Source organism: Orbicella franksi, chromosome 3 (genome assembly GCF_964199315.1).
Source record: "Orbicella franksi chromosome 3, jaOrbFran1.1, whole genome shotgun sequence".
In the NCBI taxonomy this organism is placed as follows: domain Eukaryota; kingdom Metazoa; phylum Cnidaria; class Anthozoa; order Scleractinia; family Merulinidae; genus Orbicella; species Orbicella franksi.
Window position 1 is genome coordinate 2797337 of NC_138147.1, and position 12638 is coordinate 2809974.

The 12638-nt window shown below is 39.0% G+C and overlaps 1 protein-coding gene across 3 annotated transcripts in view; it reads left to right on the forward strand.

Annotated features, from left to right (window-relative positions):
• Window positions 1-8091, forward strand: part of LOC145480651 (intermembrane lipid transfer protein VPS13C-like) — a 67981-nt gene extending 59890 nt beyond the window's left edge. For 2 of the 3 annotated variants that reach the window (XM_081458935.1, XM_081458936.1), the window contains exons 102-115: window positions 194-327; window positions 561-642; window positions 1040-1153; window positions 1277-1352; window positions 2122-2207; window positions 3009-3086; window positions 3230-3275; window positions 3480-3603; window positions 4415-4484; window positions 4646-4696; window positions 5345-5430; window positions 5885-6017; window positions 6560-6631; window positions 7131-8091. In XM_081458935.1, the coding sequence (XP_081315061.1) occupies window positions 194-327; window positions 561-642; window positions 1040-1153; window positions 1277-1352; window positions 2122-2207; window positions 3009-3086; window positions 3230-3275; window positions 3480-3603; window positions 4415-4484; window positions 4646-4696; window positions 5345-5430; window positions 5885-6017; window positions 6560-6631; window positions 7131-7175 (1197 nt within the window). In that variant the 3' untranslated portion in view covers window positions 7176-8091. The remainder of the gene's footprint in view (window positions 1-193; window positions 328-560; window positions 643-1039; window positions 1154-1276; window positions 1353-2121; window positions 2208-3008; window positions 3087-3229; window positions 3276-3479; window positions 3604-4414; window positions 4485-4645; window positions 4697-5344; window positions 5431-5884; window positions 6018-6559; window positions 6632-7130) is intronic. The other variant, XM_081458937.1, reaches the window with a different exon arrangement.
• The last annotated feature ends 4547 nt before the right edge of the window (window positions 8092-12638 follow it).

Here is a 12638-nt window from a genome sequence, read left to right on the forward strand (position 1 = left end):
TCCTACAACAAGTTTCAGGCGTATACACCTCACTGCCTTGCGGACCCGAAAAGGTTCCGGGGCTTTCGAGAAACAGGCCCCTGACAAATTTTGATTCTGATTGGTCACGTTCTCAGTTTGCGAACCTACTTTATGCTGTTAAACGAGCGATGATTTCCTTAGACTTACTAACTTCCAGAGATTTCTTCGTTAGATCAATCTCAGCTTTTCACTGGCGTCTTCGTTTGACGAAGACGATGAAGACCAAGCTTTTGCTCACGACTTGTTGGACTTCTTTATTGATTCTATCGGGGCAACGCTGACGGACATCAACGATGTTGAATTAAAGTAAGGGCACTGAACTAACTTATGACGTACTCTGTACTTTTGTCTAGGGAGATAGATTTGACGTCAAATGAATCTTTTGAGTAGCACATGTTCCTTACAACGACACACACACAGATATATATGTCTGCCCAAGATGCTCTTTTTGTTTCTAGTTACGCATTAGCACCTTAGGGCCGTTTCTGTTTGTCTTCACTTTCCGAAGGTTTGATGGTATATTGCTTATGTTCTTGCAGGATGGCATGTTTTGAACGTGTCAGTGTATTTTTGACTCAAGAAAACCTTCTTGCCCAGATCAGGCGACATTATACCATGCAGGTAAAAAAAAAAAACAATTTGGTGATGGCAGATTCTTGACAAATTGTTTTTGTTAGTAATACACATAATGCTTATTACTAGTTCACATATTGTTTGCTGTTGGCTACATGTATTTTTTCAAGCAAACTTGTTATCTTTGTGCTTTGCTTCGTTGTCCTTCAGTTGCTTCAACAAATATCTAGGACTGGCATACATCTTGCCCTCTAGATCAAAGCGTGAATACTGCCACGGGACTGGGCATCACGTATCTTATCTTACTTGCAAGAATTCTGTAATCAATAACTTGAAATGTCATTTCTTTGCTAAGCAAACGTGGTGACAATTGTCTCGATGTATTAATTTCTTAGAAATTTCAAATCTGTCGTAAGAACTGAGTTCCTCATTGTTTTTCCCACAGGGTGTTCGCCAAGTCTATGTCCTTGTATTGGGCCTTGATGTAATTGGTAACCCGTACGGGCTCATTCATGGGATTGGCGAGGGAGTCAGAGATTTCTTCTACGAGCCTTACCAGGTGAAGCTTGTTTCACATCCTTTTTTAGTTTTGATTTCGGACTTTGGTGATTAAAGAAGAAATGATAGCTCATTCATCAGTTAATACATTTAAATCCTATGTTGTCATTTGTTTTTCTCTCAGGGTATCATTGCAGGGCCCAGCGGGTTTGCTGAAGGAATGGCTCGCGGTGTGAAGAGTTTGTTGGGTCACGTGATAGGTATATTAGAAGACTAATAACTTAGCAAGTTTGTGGTCGGTGTGATTGTTGAATTTTCATAGTGAAATTGAGTGCCAGAAGGAGAATAATGTATGAGGTTTTTCAAATGCACTTAAGTCAACTGTTGCTTTTGTTTTTAATGTGAATTCTAATTGTTTAAGGTCATTCCACTGAAATAGAACCTACACTGAGATTTTTGTGAAACTTTGCCTATTGATTGAATTGTTTATATTATATGAACTTAAGTTTTGAAATAAAAATGAGGGGTCCCCATGTTCGTTTAGGAGCAACAGTACCTTGTTTATACCCAATGAATCCTTATAATAGCACCATGATTGAAGTCACGATTGCTTGAACGTTTCCGACGATTGTTTTTTGTTCTACACTGAGAATTGGTCCATATTTATTTATACAGACAAATTTATTACTCAATTCAAAACAACAGAAAAAATGATAGATCACCATACTCGTTTGCGAGAAAATGACGATTTACCTCTATGGCGAGGTCCAGCAGTAAAGAAAAAGCCGCCATTTATTAATGCGCGCGCGTTAATCACGCGTGAAATTATGCGCAGTAGGGATACGCAATGCAATACTGGGGAAAAACCTTAAGCGTCATTATTCTCTTGACTGTGTTTATAAGGCAGTTGTTATAAGTTACCGCAATTATCAATGGTAATTCGGTGGTCTTTTGCTAGTTTACTGCAGTTGTAAATTTGTTGAACACCTTGTTGTATCAGTTCTAAAGCAATGTTTTATTTCCTTGGAGGTGATACCGCAGGGGCGTTTTCTCGTATTACTGGCTCCTTGGGACAGGCGGTAGCTACGCTTACATTTGACTCAAATTTTCAGATGGTAGGTATCTCATTGTAGCGGTCTTCTGGAGAGTGTCATCAAGGAACTACGTCACGGTTTTCCCATGTTGAAAAGTTTAGCCTAAATTTTTCAAGTTCGTCGTTTGCAATCCATGTTTAAATTTAAAATCTTCTCCATCCTTAGCCATCCTTGTTCCTTTATGGTTTATTATTATCTCTTGGTGACTTTTTATCTTAGTTAACTATTATTTTCAGGTTTCCCGCAATGAAAAAGTACTTTAGTACCTGGCCAAGATAACTTATTATTGATGAGCAGATAATAGGATAGATCTATCCGCAAAACTGTCCGTTTTGGATATCAACCGCGTTCTGACGTACATGTAGCTAACTGAAAAAAAAAGTGAGCAGTTTTTGGTGCAAAATTGGTGGGAAAAAAGGCCCATTACACCTAAAATCGATCAAGGTTCCATTTCCAGAATTTAAACTTAATCATCATTGACCTTTTTAGGGCTGTCAAAAAAAAAAGTCCAATAACTGGCTTATGCGCATGCTCTAAAGTAAAACATTGTACATTTTGGGACCTAATCCGCAGGGAAATCTTGTTCCCTGGTAAGAAATCGCTTTTTCAGCAAAGTTGAGGCCAATTCAGGATCGTGGCAGCCAAAAACCCGAGTTAAGGGTAGAAAAAACCCAGCATTTTTTGAGCAATGTTCAGCACAGAATAATGATTGCACCAGTGCATTTTTCCACCATGTACAAAACATAACGGGTTAGACTTGTCTCAAAGTACGTGTGTGTCTCCACGCAACACGTACCTATAAATTAATGTGGTTTTCTTCAGCGGAGACGAATGCGCATGCACAGAGGGCCTGAAGGCGTCGGCCAAGGACTGTTAATGGGAGGAAAGAGTTTTTTAATGGTGAGTTAACCTTATTGATCGTTTGCAACTGACACATACTGATCAAATATCAACTGTTAATTGCTCATAAACGAAGAAAAAACACTCAAAGTGCCAAATTTCCATGCTTGAGTGTCATATGATTAATGTCTATTTCACTTCAGGGTCTCTTCTTTGGAGTGACCGGCGTTGTAGTGAAACCTGTGGAAGGTACGTTTTTGAACATGAGCTCGATCATGCTTTATAACTGGCCAAATAATGTACATAGTCACGTGTTAAACTGACACTGTACGAAAACTATGCACAGTGGTCTTTTCGATTTACAAAAAGAAACAAATTCTTCTACTTCCAATATGTCGCCTTTGATTCACGCTTTTAAACCTCACTCTAACCCCTTATATTTGTGTTTGCTAGGCGCTGGAGCAGAGGGTGTCGAAGGGTTCTTCAAGGGGATTGGAAAAGGTCTCCTTGGACTGCTAGTTCATCCAACAGGGGGGGTTGTTGACATGGTCAGCTTTACACTTGATGGAGTGAGAAGGTTAAACTTTTTATATTTAAATTTTTTATCACATAAGTACGTTATTTACTGACCCCTCGATCAACCAACCGACCGATCGACTGAATGAAAACGGACGGGCTGATGGACAGACTGACTGACTGACAGACTGACCAGCCAACGGACCAACCGACTGACTGACCGACCGACCGACCGACCGACCGAATGTCTAACTGTCTGACTGTCTGACTGACTGACTGTTTGACTGTCTGGCTGGCTGGCTGACTGACTGACTAACTGTTTGAATGTCTGACTGTCTGGCTGACTGACTGACTGACTGACTCTCTTACCAGCTGACTGACTGACTGACTGACGGACGGACGGACGGACGAACAGACGAAAGATTCCTCGTCACAATTGACGGTTCAGCTGATTGACTCTCTCACTGGCTGGCTTCGCAAGGTGACTGTCCAACATGTCTGACTGTCTCTCCCTGACAGACAGACAGTCTGACTGACCGACTGACAGATTGATTTCTCAAAGTAAGAAGTAAAAAAAGATCTGCCATATATTTTAAATATTAGAAAATATGATAAAAACCATTGGTTTCTAATGATATAACAAAAATACCAGTAACCAAACACAACTTTGCATAATTGGGAAGAATCATCATTCTTTCGAGGGGTTTACCTTATTTATTTAGTTTTTACCCTAATGAATACCATATATTTGTTAATGTCAGAATTTGGAGGTGAATTAAGGTAATACTCCCTCTTTGTTGTCAATTCTTCTTTTGCGTGAATTTGAGCTGTTTTTTGTTTTGTGCCTGGTAACCTCTGGCTTTGTTTTGCAGGTCAGCGGAACAGAATGGCGAAGACATCCCTATAAGGAATAGGCTTCCTCGCTTTACAGCTCCTAATATGGTAAAGAAAGCAACGTCAAGAAGTTGATGTTCTTATTGTAATATTACGTTATATACGTATTTATTTTGCCGTGCACGTGTGGCAGTTTCATTTTGCAATGATCGCTTTAAAAAAAATATTGCAAAACTTTCGAATAGTAATCGCCTTTTTTTCGTCTTAAGCCTCTCAAGCCGTTTTCAGAACATGACGCTGAAGGAAATGGTATCTTAAAGGTGAGAAGTTAACGACATACGTTCATTTGGTTAGGGAGGAGTGGTGGCTTCATGGTTAGTGCGCTCGACTCCTGATCGACCGTTCCGGGTTCGAGCCCTGGCCGGGGAAATTGTGTTGTGTTTTTGGACAAGACACTTGACTCTCACAGTGCCTCTCTCCACCCAGGAATATAAACGGGTATCGGCGAATTTAATGCTGAAGGCTAACGCTGCAATGGACTAGCATCCCATCCAGATGGGAGTAGAAATACCCCTAGTCGCTTCATGCTACAGAAACTGAGATAAGCTCCGGCCTGATGGGCCACTTGGCTCGTATGGAGACTTTACCTTAACCTCACTTTGTTAATCTTGTCTTTCATTTGTGGTTTATATTGAAATTAAAGCTTTATTTAAGACTATACATTTGAATTTTTCCTCTCAGGGAAACCCTAACAGCTGTTTAGAGAAACATTGTACAAATATTTTTTTTACTAGCAATTTTGTCTTGTGATACCATCCTTGGTGTGATTCCCAGTTGGTTCCGCTGATGATAAATTCTACCTTTTTATTTGACTTCACTCTAACAACGTGCGTGGGAAAATTGTCGGTGTAGTGGTAGAGTGCTAAAATTGGCCAAATGATTCGATTGCTTTGTGTTTTCTTCAACAGAGTTTAGATCAATTTGATGATGTTTATGTTGACCACATGGGCATTACAGAGGAAGAATCGAGTGTAGTTGTCCTGTGGACTGACAGGTTTGTGATACATTATCGATTGTTAGCTCAAAAGCACACCCAGAGCACAGGACACCCATAATTAATGGTGTAGTTTTGATGAATAATCAGTCAGTGGAATAAACTCATAGGAAAGGATGTTGGGAAAGGGAACACGCTTTAGTAACTTTGTCTTTGTTATCTTTTTTATTGTAAAACGAGAAACCATCCTGGTCATAATTATTGACTGAATTCGTTTTTGACACATCCTGTACCACACCAGTCCACCCATATTCAGATCCTATTCAATGTCGAAAGTAGAAATAGTCGCTAAGGCTACAAAAACCGAGACACACAGTACAAGACATACAATTCGACCGGCAAGAAAAGGTCGTGTTAAAATTGTCTCTTACTAATGGCTAAATCCAGCCATTTGTTACAAAAATACGCAAACGCAGCATGGAATTAATCATTGGTGTTGGTTTGCCGTTTGCAGGAGGATACTCAATTTGTATCAAAGGAAATTTTGGCGCGGTTGGAAGGTGAAATGGCACTGTTTGTACGAGAACATCGCTGGCTTTCCTTTTCTTATGGCAAATGCACTTGTCATCAAAGAAGAATCCACGAAGGTAAACGACTCAAAAATGAAGCCGTATATGATTATTTTCTCGAGCTGAGGTTTCACGTATAAACGTTCTTTGATATATGGGGCCTTTAGGCAGTTCTACTTTACTTGCAACTTGATGATGTTGCACGTACATTTGCTTGGGCTCTTGATGTACCCATCATGTAAATTTTGTTGTTCTTTGCTATTTTCTGTCAGTAGTTATCCGTGCTTGAATAGGGCGGTTCTCCCGTTGGCTTTGGTTTTGCATCTCTACGCTAAGCAATTGTTTTTAAATCTCGCGCTACTTTGTTATCTAATCAGGAAATGAAACCAAAACCAAACGCCACTCGCTGTCGCACACGTTTTCCCGCTCTTCGCGTCAGTTGCATGTATTTGCTTCGAGTTTTGATTGGTTCACTGGATTGTCTGTGTCCTTTGTGATTGGCCAGAGTGATTTCTTTGGTTTTGGCTTTACGACACTCAATTAAAAACCGCTCTATTTGGCTTTCTTATTAAATTACTTTTTAATTTTGTCATCAACAATGTTTCTTTTTTCTTTTTCAGGATCATGGTTCAATTAGTGACCTTTCAGTTTCTACGCATGAGGTTGTTTCCAGCAACAAGTCAGAACTTGAGGTTGGTTGCTCTTTTTCGGGGAAAAAATGTCAGATTGTTGTGACGTAGCCGTTTTACATGTGCGGGCAATATTCATTCTTCGCTGGCTTGCTGTTGCTGTTGTTGGTTTGTCTTAAGGTCATTAAGCACTTGATGACTGGCCTCAAGGGAAGCGGCGAGTTTTATTCCTCGAGCCCCCAATGTTGAACATTGAGGGGAACATTGAGGGTCGACGGGAAACAAAACTCCCGTTGGGTCAGTCATTAAGTGTTTTGTTATACCTCCCAACTCAAAAATGGGAAAGGAAAACTGCGAGAAGAGTATTTGCTTGGTGCCGGCTGGCACACAAATTTACTGCGTTTTTGGGATGTACGTCTTGATCACGAAAGTTCAAGCTGTTGTTTCCCTAGGGAGTGAGTTTTGACCAACGACACGTGACACCTTCTCCAATCGGGAGACGTATTTGAGTCGGAAGGTATAACAAACCATTTTAAGTGATGAATGTATCCTTTCCTCACAGACTTTGAAATCGAAGATTGACAACGCTATCCGTCACTACCGGTGAACAAGAAATTCAAAGCCAGCAAAATACAGAGTGGAAGTAAATGGCAGTTTGGCTGTGGAATGTACTTGCTAACGTTCAGGTCCAATTCGTAGAGGAAGAAAAATGGTTTTAGTCAGGAAAATGTTCATTACTAGTTAGGTTACATTTTTTTCCAATTCGATAGATAATAAATATTTTTTTTATGCCATCGCTAAGCAAAATTAGACAAAAGACAAAATTATTCAACATTCATGTATGAAAACCCTATTGTAAAGAAATCATAAATTATTCCATTTAGACAAAAAAAGGAGAGACTAGTGGAACGTGTTGTTAAAATTGATGTTTTTCGTATTATTTTTTATAGCTATAGGGAAGAGAAAAGTATTAAGGAGCATGTCGAAATAATTAGACATGAGTCCTTTTAGAACTTAAGAGTCCTAAGTTATAATATGGTGAGGAATTTTCCTCAGAAACATCAAAGTAAGGATTGAAGTGATGTGGCCATTATCCATTCTAACTTAGAAACAGATTCAAATTTGACGGCTAGAGTAGTCAAATCAACATACACTGTAAGTACAATCCGGATGAAAACAATGAAAGTATAGAATTCGGTTTATACTTTTATGTGTGATACTTTTTTATAAGGAAGAAGCAACGAATAAGAAAGACATGCAGGAATTAAGTATAAGTGAGCATGTTTTGGAGGATAGAGCAGCTTTCACTTGAAATTCGTATATTAGACTTATATTAGACTTCTGTTAGACTTATGTTAGACATGTTTGTTAGACATGGCTGCCGCGTTTAGCAGGCTGGGGCGGATACAGGATTTTAGAGAAGGGGGTTCGAGATAAAATTAAGGTCCTCGGAAAGAGGAATTCCGGTATTCTGAGGCTCAGTCAGCGTGTTGTAATGTCTCATCCCCCCCCCCCTCCCCAATCCACCCAGATCCGCCCTAGCTAAGCTCTATGATTGGCTCATGAAACACGTACAACGTGGTCAGAACAATGAAAGTAAGCATGCAAGTTTTTTAACCAATGAGAAGCAGCGTACCTTACCCGCACGTTTTTCCACGAGATAGGGGGTTGAGTGTTCTTTTTTTGAATTATTGATTGAATTATTGAAACTGTAAATTTATTGTCACATTTATGATGCTTATGGAGAGAGTCATTTAAGCTCATTCAATGAAATTATTTCAGGGTCCGTTCCGTGGACCTATTTTCTTAGCCACTAGAGTTTATAATTACTGAATAAATAAAAACATCGAACCAGTGTAAAAAAGAAGAAAATTCCGCTGAAATGAATGCTGCTGCCACTTATCACAAATTCTGACTTTGTAAAGTAGATAGTAAGGAGGTGCTAGGCAGTGAAAGGTTACTATCTTAATTCTAGAAAAGCCAGACCAGAAATTATGCAATTTAACAAATGAGAGCCTCCATTCGTGACAGCATCAATTTTTAAAATGCAATAAAAGTACGTTCACCAATACTTTTTTTGTGCTGCATAGAATCATTTTTCACCTTTTCAATTCATTTTCCAAGAATTGATTAAAGGAGCTCAGTCACCGTATTTTAAGTTATGTTGGCCATCCAGTGTTGTATGGTCTCACCATGAGGAAGTATCGTAAAGGCTACTGGAGCGTCCCAACATCATGTTGTCCTTGCATTCGCAAAATACTCGTTGGTGCCGCTGGCCGTACTGCCAACAACGTCCCGGCTACTGCCCAATTACAGACGACCTCGGCAGGTGCACAACACGCACAATAACACTTATGGTCTTAATTTATAATCAAAACTATTCGCTAAAAAGTATTTTACCTGAAAGGTATTAGCCAAGCCTCCCTTTCCGTGCCATCAATTCAACGCCAGCAACAGGTTTAAGATTCGACCAAAAATGTTAACTTCTTGGTTCTGAAGTTTTCGCGCGCTAGTATATCGTGTGCTTCCATTCTGTTTATGTCTCAAAATCAGTCTATGGTGTATGATGCGAGGTGCTTTAAACGAGAATGTATTGAGATGAGACATGGCGTGGCGTTTTACAAAACAGTCGGTCCAAGACACTGCAAACCGATGTCTGTAAAGTTATGTCCTAAATATGGAATTTTTCTCGTCAAATCTCAGCCCTCTTTCGTGCAGGGGATGAATTGATCGCTCTAAGACAGACATCTGTATACGCGGGCTGCGCCAGCATCTGATGTGGTTTGTTTCCTTTCTTGTCTTTTATTTTCATTTCTTTGTCTTTTACAAAAGTATTTTGAACGTTGCTTATTGTCGAGAAGTTTTCAGAACAGAAACGAGTAACATGTTACATTTAAGAACAATCAGAAAGATAAAATGTCTTTATTTCAGAAACATAAGTAAGCTCTTAAATATACATTTGCAAAATGTGACCAGTTAAATTACCGGGAGATTTCTCCTCTATCAGTTAAAATCCTTACCCATTCCTGAGCTATCAGTAAATACAGATTTCTGATCTCAGTTATCAATGAAAAATACGTCAGTTCTCAGCCGACAGCTTGTGGCAGTTAAATTGTAACCTACTCTTAGGATTTAGTTAAACCCCATTTAGATCTCCTCTCATCATGATCAGATGAGAGTTATGTAAGCGTTAAAGTTGGGGTTTAAATGTTGTAGATTGTTTCTCGGTTATTCTGATGTAGGATATTTCCTTGACTAAATAGTGCGAATTTGGTTTACATTCACGTCGATCAAATCGGAGGTAAGATAAAATTTTAAATATTGAAACAATAAAAAAAAAATGTTAGTACTTGTACATTATCTCATTTAGCGCCTTAAGACAAACTTAAAATGTACTCATTTGTGCAGTTAATTTACATGCGTTTTGCACAAGGTAGGACAAGTTTATAATCAAACAACGTCAACAACTCTATTTATATGTCAAACTACAAGGAGCCTAATAATTAGGGACACTACTAATATGTCCCCAGTTAGTAGGCTCCCTATAGGACTGTGCCTACAGGGGGCCTACTGATTGGGACAACATTAGCTGACTGTCCATACACGGAACCCACTAATTGGGGACTCCAAATTTCAGTGAATTCCCTTCATTCGCCTGAGGATGCTGGTTAATTAAGTGTAATGAGAACAAGCAGTCCCTCTGGGTTATTAAGAGTACAGAAAATCGAGAATAATATGAAAATTATATCAGATAGATATAAGAAAGGTCCAAGAAACTTGAATTTTGTTACACATGTTACAAGCAAAATTACCACAAAGGCCTAAAACGTTGAAATAAAATTATTGGTCTGTACCAAGGAAGGGCATCTTATCCGTAAAGCAAACTTCAAATCGTCCTTGGAAGTTAAAAAGAAAATATTTGAGTCGATCTTTCGCTCACCCAGATTTTGATTAAATGCAGGAGCCATAATCGGGGATTACGGTCCCCGATTATGGCTCCTGTTGAATGATAAATTTAAATTTCAAACAAACTCTGCTTAGGCTGGATAAGAAAGGCCTGTTTATCGAGGCTTGACCTCAAGTTGGTTTGAAAAACTATGCTGGAGTATTTATTCTTGGACATCTTCCGTTGCGATAGGTTTACACTCGAACAGATACCATCCTTGAGCAAATTTCAAGAAGTTTCAAGAGTATTTTAACAAATACAATTGAGAAAAGGACCGTGTATAGGCGAATCTTTGCTGACGTCATTGTTTACATTTTTCCTCATTAGCATACGACTTGACTCATAGAAGCCGTGGCCGTATATATGAACTAAATGCAAAAGTTGAAAAAGTTGATTAAGTTGAGCAATTTGTGCAATTTCCAGCTCTTCGCAAGCAATATTGAAGGAAATATCAGCCATCAAAAATTGCGAAATTGCTGTTTGGCAAAAAAGTTAATGAGCCATACATTTCTCTGTAAAATTTCGAGTTTTCAGAAGAAAATTTCTCCGAAACCATTCCGTGTATTGGGCTCAAATTTTCAGAGATAACTGAAACTGTTATTCCCTTTCAATATTCAGAGTTTTTCTTTTATTAGCATCATCAGATAGCGATAAGCATATGTTAATGAGGCAAAAAGTGTAAACAAAGATTCGCCTATAATATATTCTGCAGGGCCGTAGCTAGTAGCAGGCAAGCTGAGGCTCTTGCCTCAATAATGTTTGTCTTTTTTGCCTCTGTCACTACTTTGTCATGAATATGTGAGGTACCTCATAATAATCATAATATTTTTTTTCTGGCTTCGGTTCTGTACTGTAATGATTCAATTTAGAACCGGGGCGCTTATTTCTCTTTTAATTTGTAGGTCAAGGGATTGAGGAGAATCGTCGGAGAGGGTGTGTTTATTAGTCTCTGGGCGCTTATTTCCTTTTTGTGCACAAACCGGCGTCGGATGTGGCATGGTAAAGTATTTTAATGAACAACAACTGTGGTGGTAATTCAAGACGGACTGTAACATTTGGTGTCACAGTCTCATACAGTCGAACCTATATTAAACGGCCACCCTCGGGACATGAGGAACTGGCCGCTTAATACAGGTGGCCGCTTGATACAGGATCACTAAAAATACTCACTGAGCATGGTCTAATGTCAGTTTTAATGGCGTATGCACACAAAAACACTCCATGCAAGGAAACAATAAGACAATCAACAACCTTTCAAGCAATGGATACTTTAAACAAGGTCCAGTGCCAACTTGTAACTTTAATAACTTGTAACATTAATAACGGTATAATAATTATACGTAATATTGTGTAAAAGTACTGTGCAATAAATTGTTCTCTACTTTTCTACGGTATACAGCACTGTATTTCTATGACTTACCGGTTCACAACAAAATATCTCATTCCGTCATTTCATAGTTTTTATGTTCAATTTCATACTTGTTACGTTCAGGGTGGCCGCTCAATACAGGTAAAAATAGCAAAGAAAGACATACATAGGACTGCTACAGGGTGGCCGCTGCCGTTAATGACGTGGCCGCCTAATACAGGTAACAAATACAGCGTTTGTATGAGCGAAAAATCGCGACTTTGAAAACTAGCCGCTTGATAGAGGGTGGCTGCTCAATACAGGGCCGTTATATATAAGTTCGACTGTAGTTATCATACCGTTTGCTTGTTCAGTATGTTTAACATTCCGTTCAGGTGAGAAAGCAGATTACACAATTCACTCGTTTATTGGCCTAGTTCATGACATTTTGTTTTATGCCAATGTCCTGCGTGTCACTTGGGCAATTGGGGGCTCTTAATACAATTGGGGCGCTTATTAAAAAGAGACAGTCAAGGGAGAACGTTATTAGAAAGGGAAGGCTTACTGAATTAGGGGAGTGGGCGAAGTGAAATAATTTTGAAAATTTTTATTTTGTCTTTCTGTTTTAATTAGGTGCTGTACATGTTTTGGTTTAATTCCAGTTTCTAATAAGAAAGTCTTAAAGATTGTTTATATCAATAAGGGAATGTGATCGACTAATGTCAAGGCTTCTACTGCATGTCGCTGAGATCACCAGCTGCGTGCAGAAAGATTAG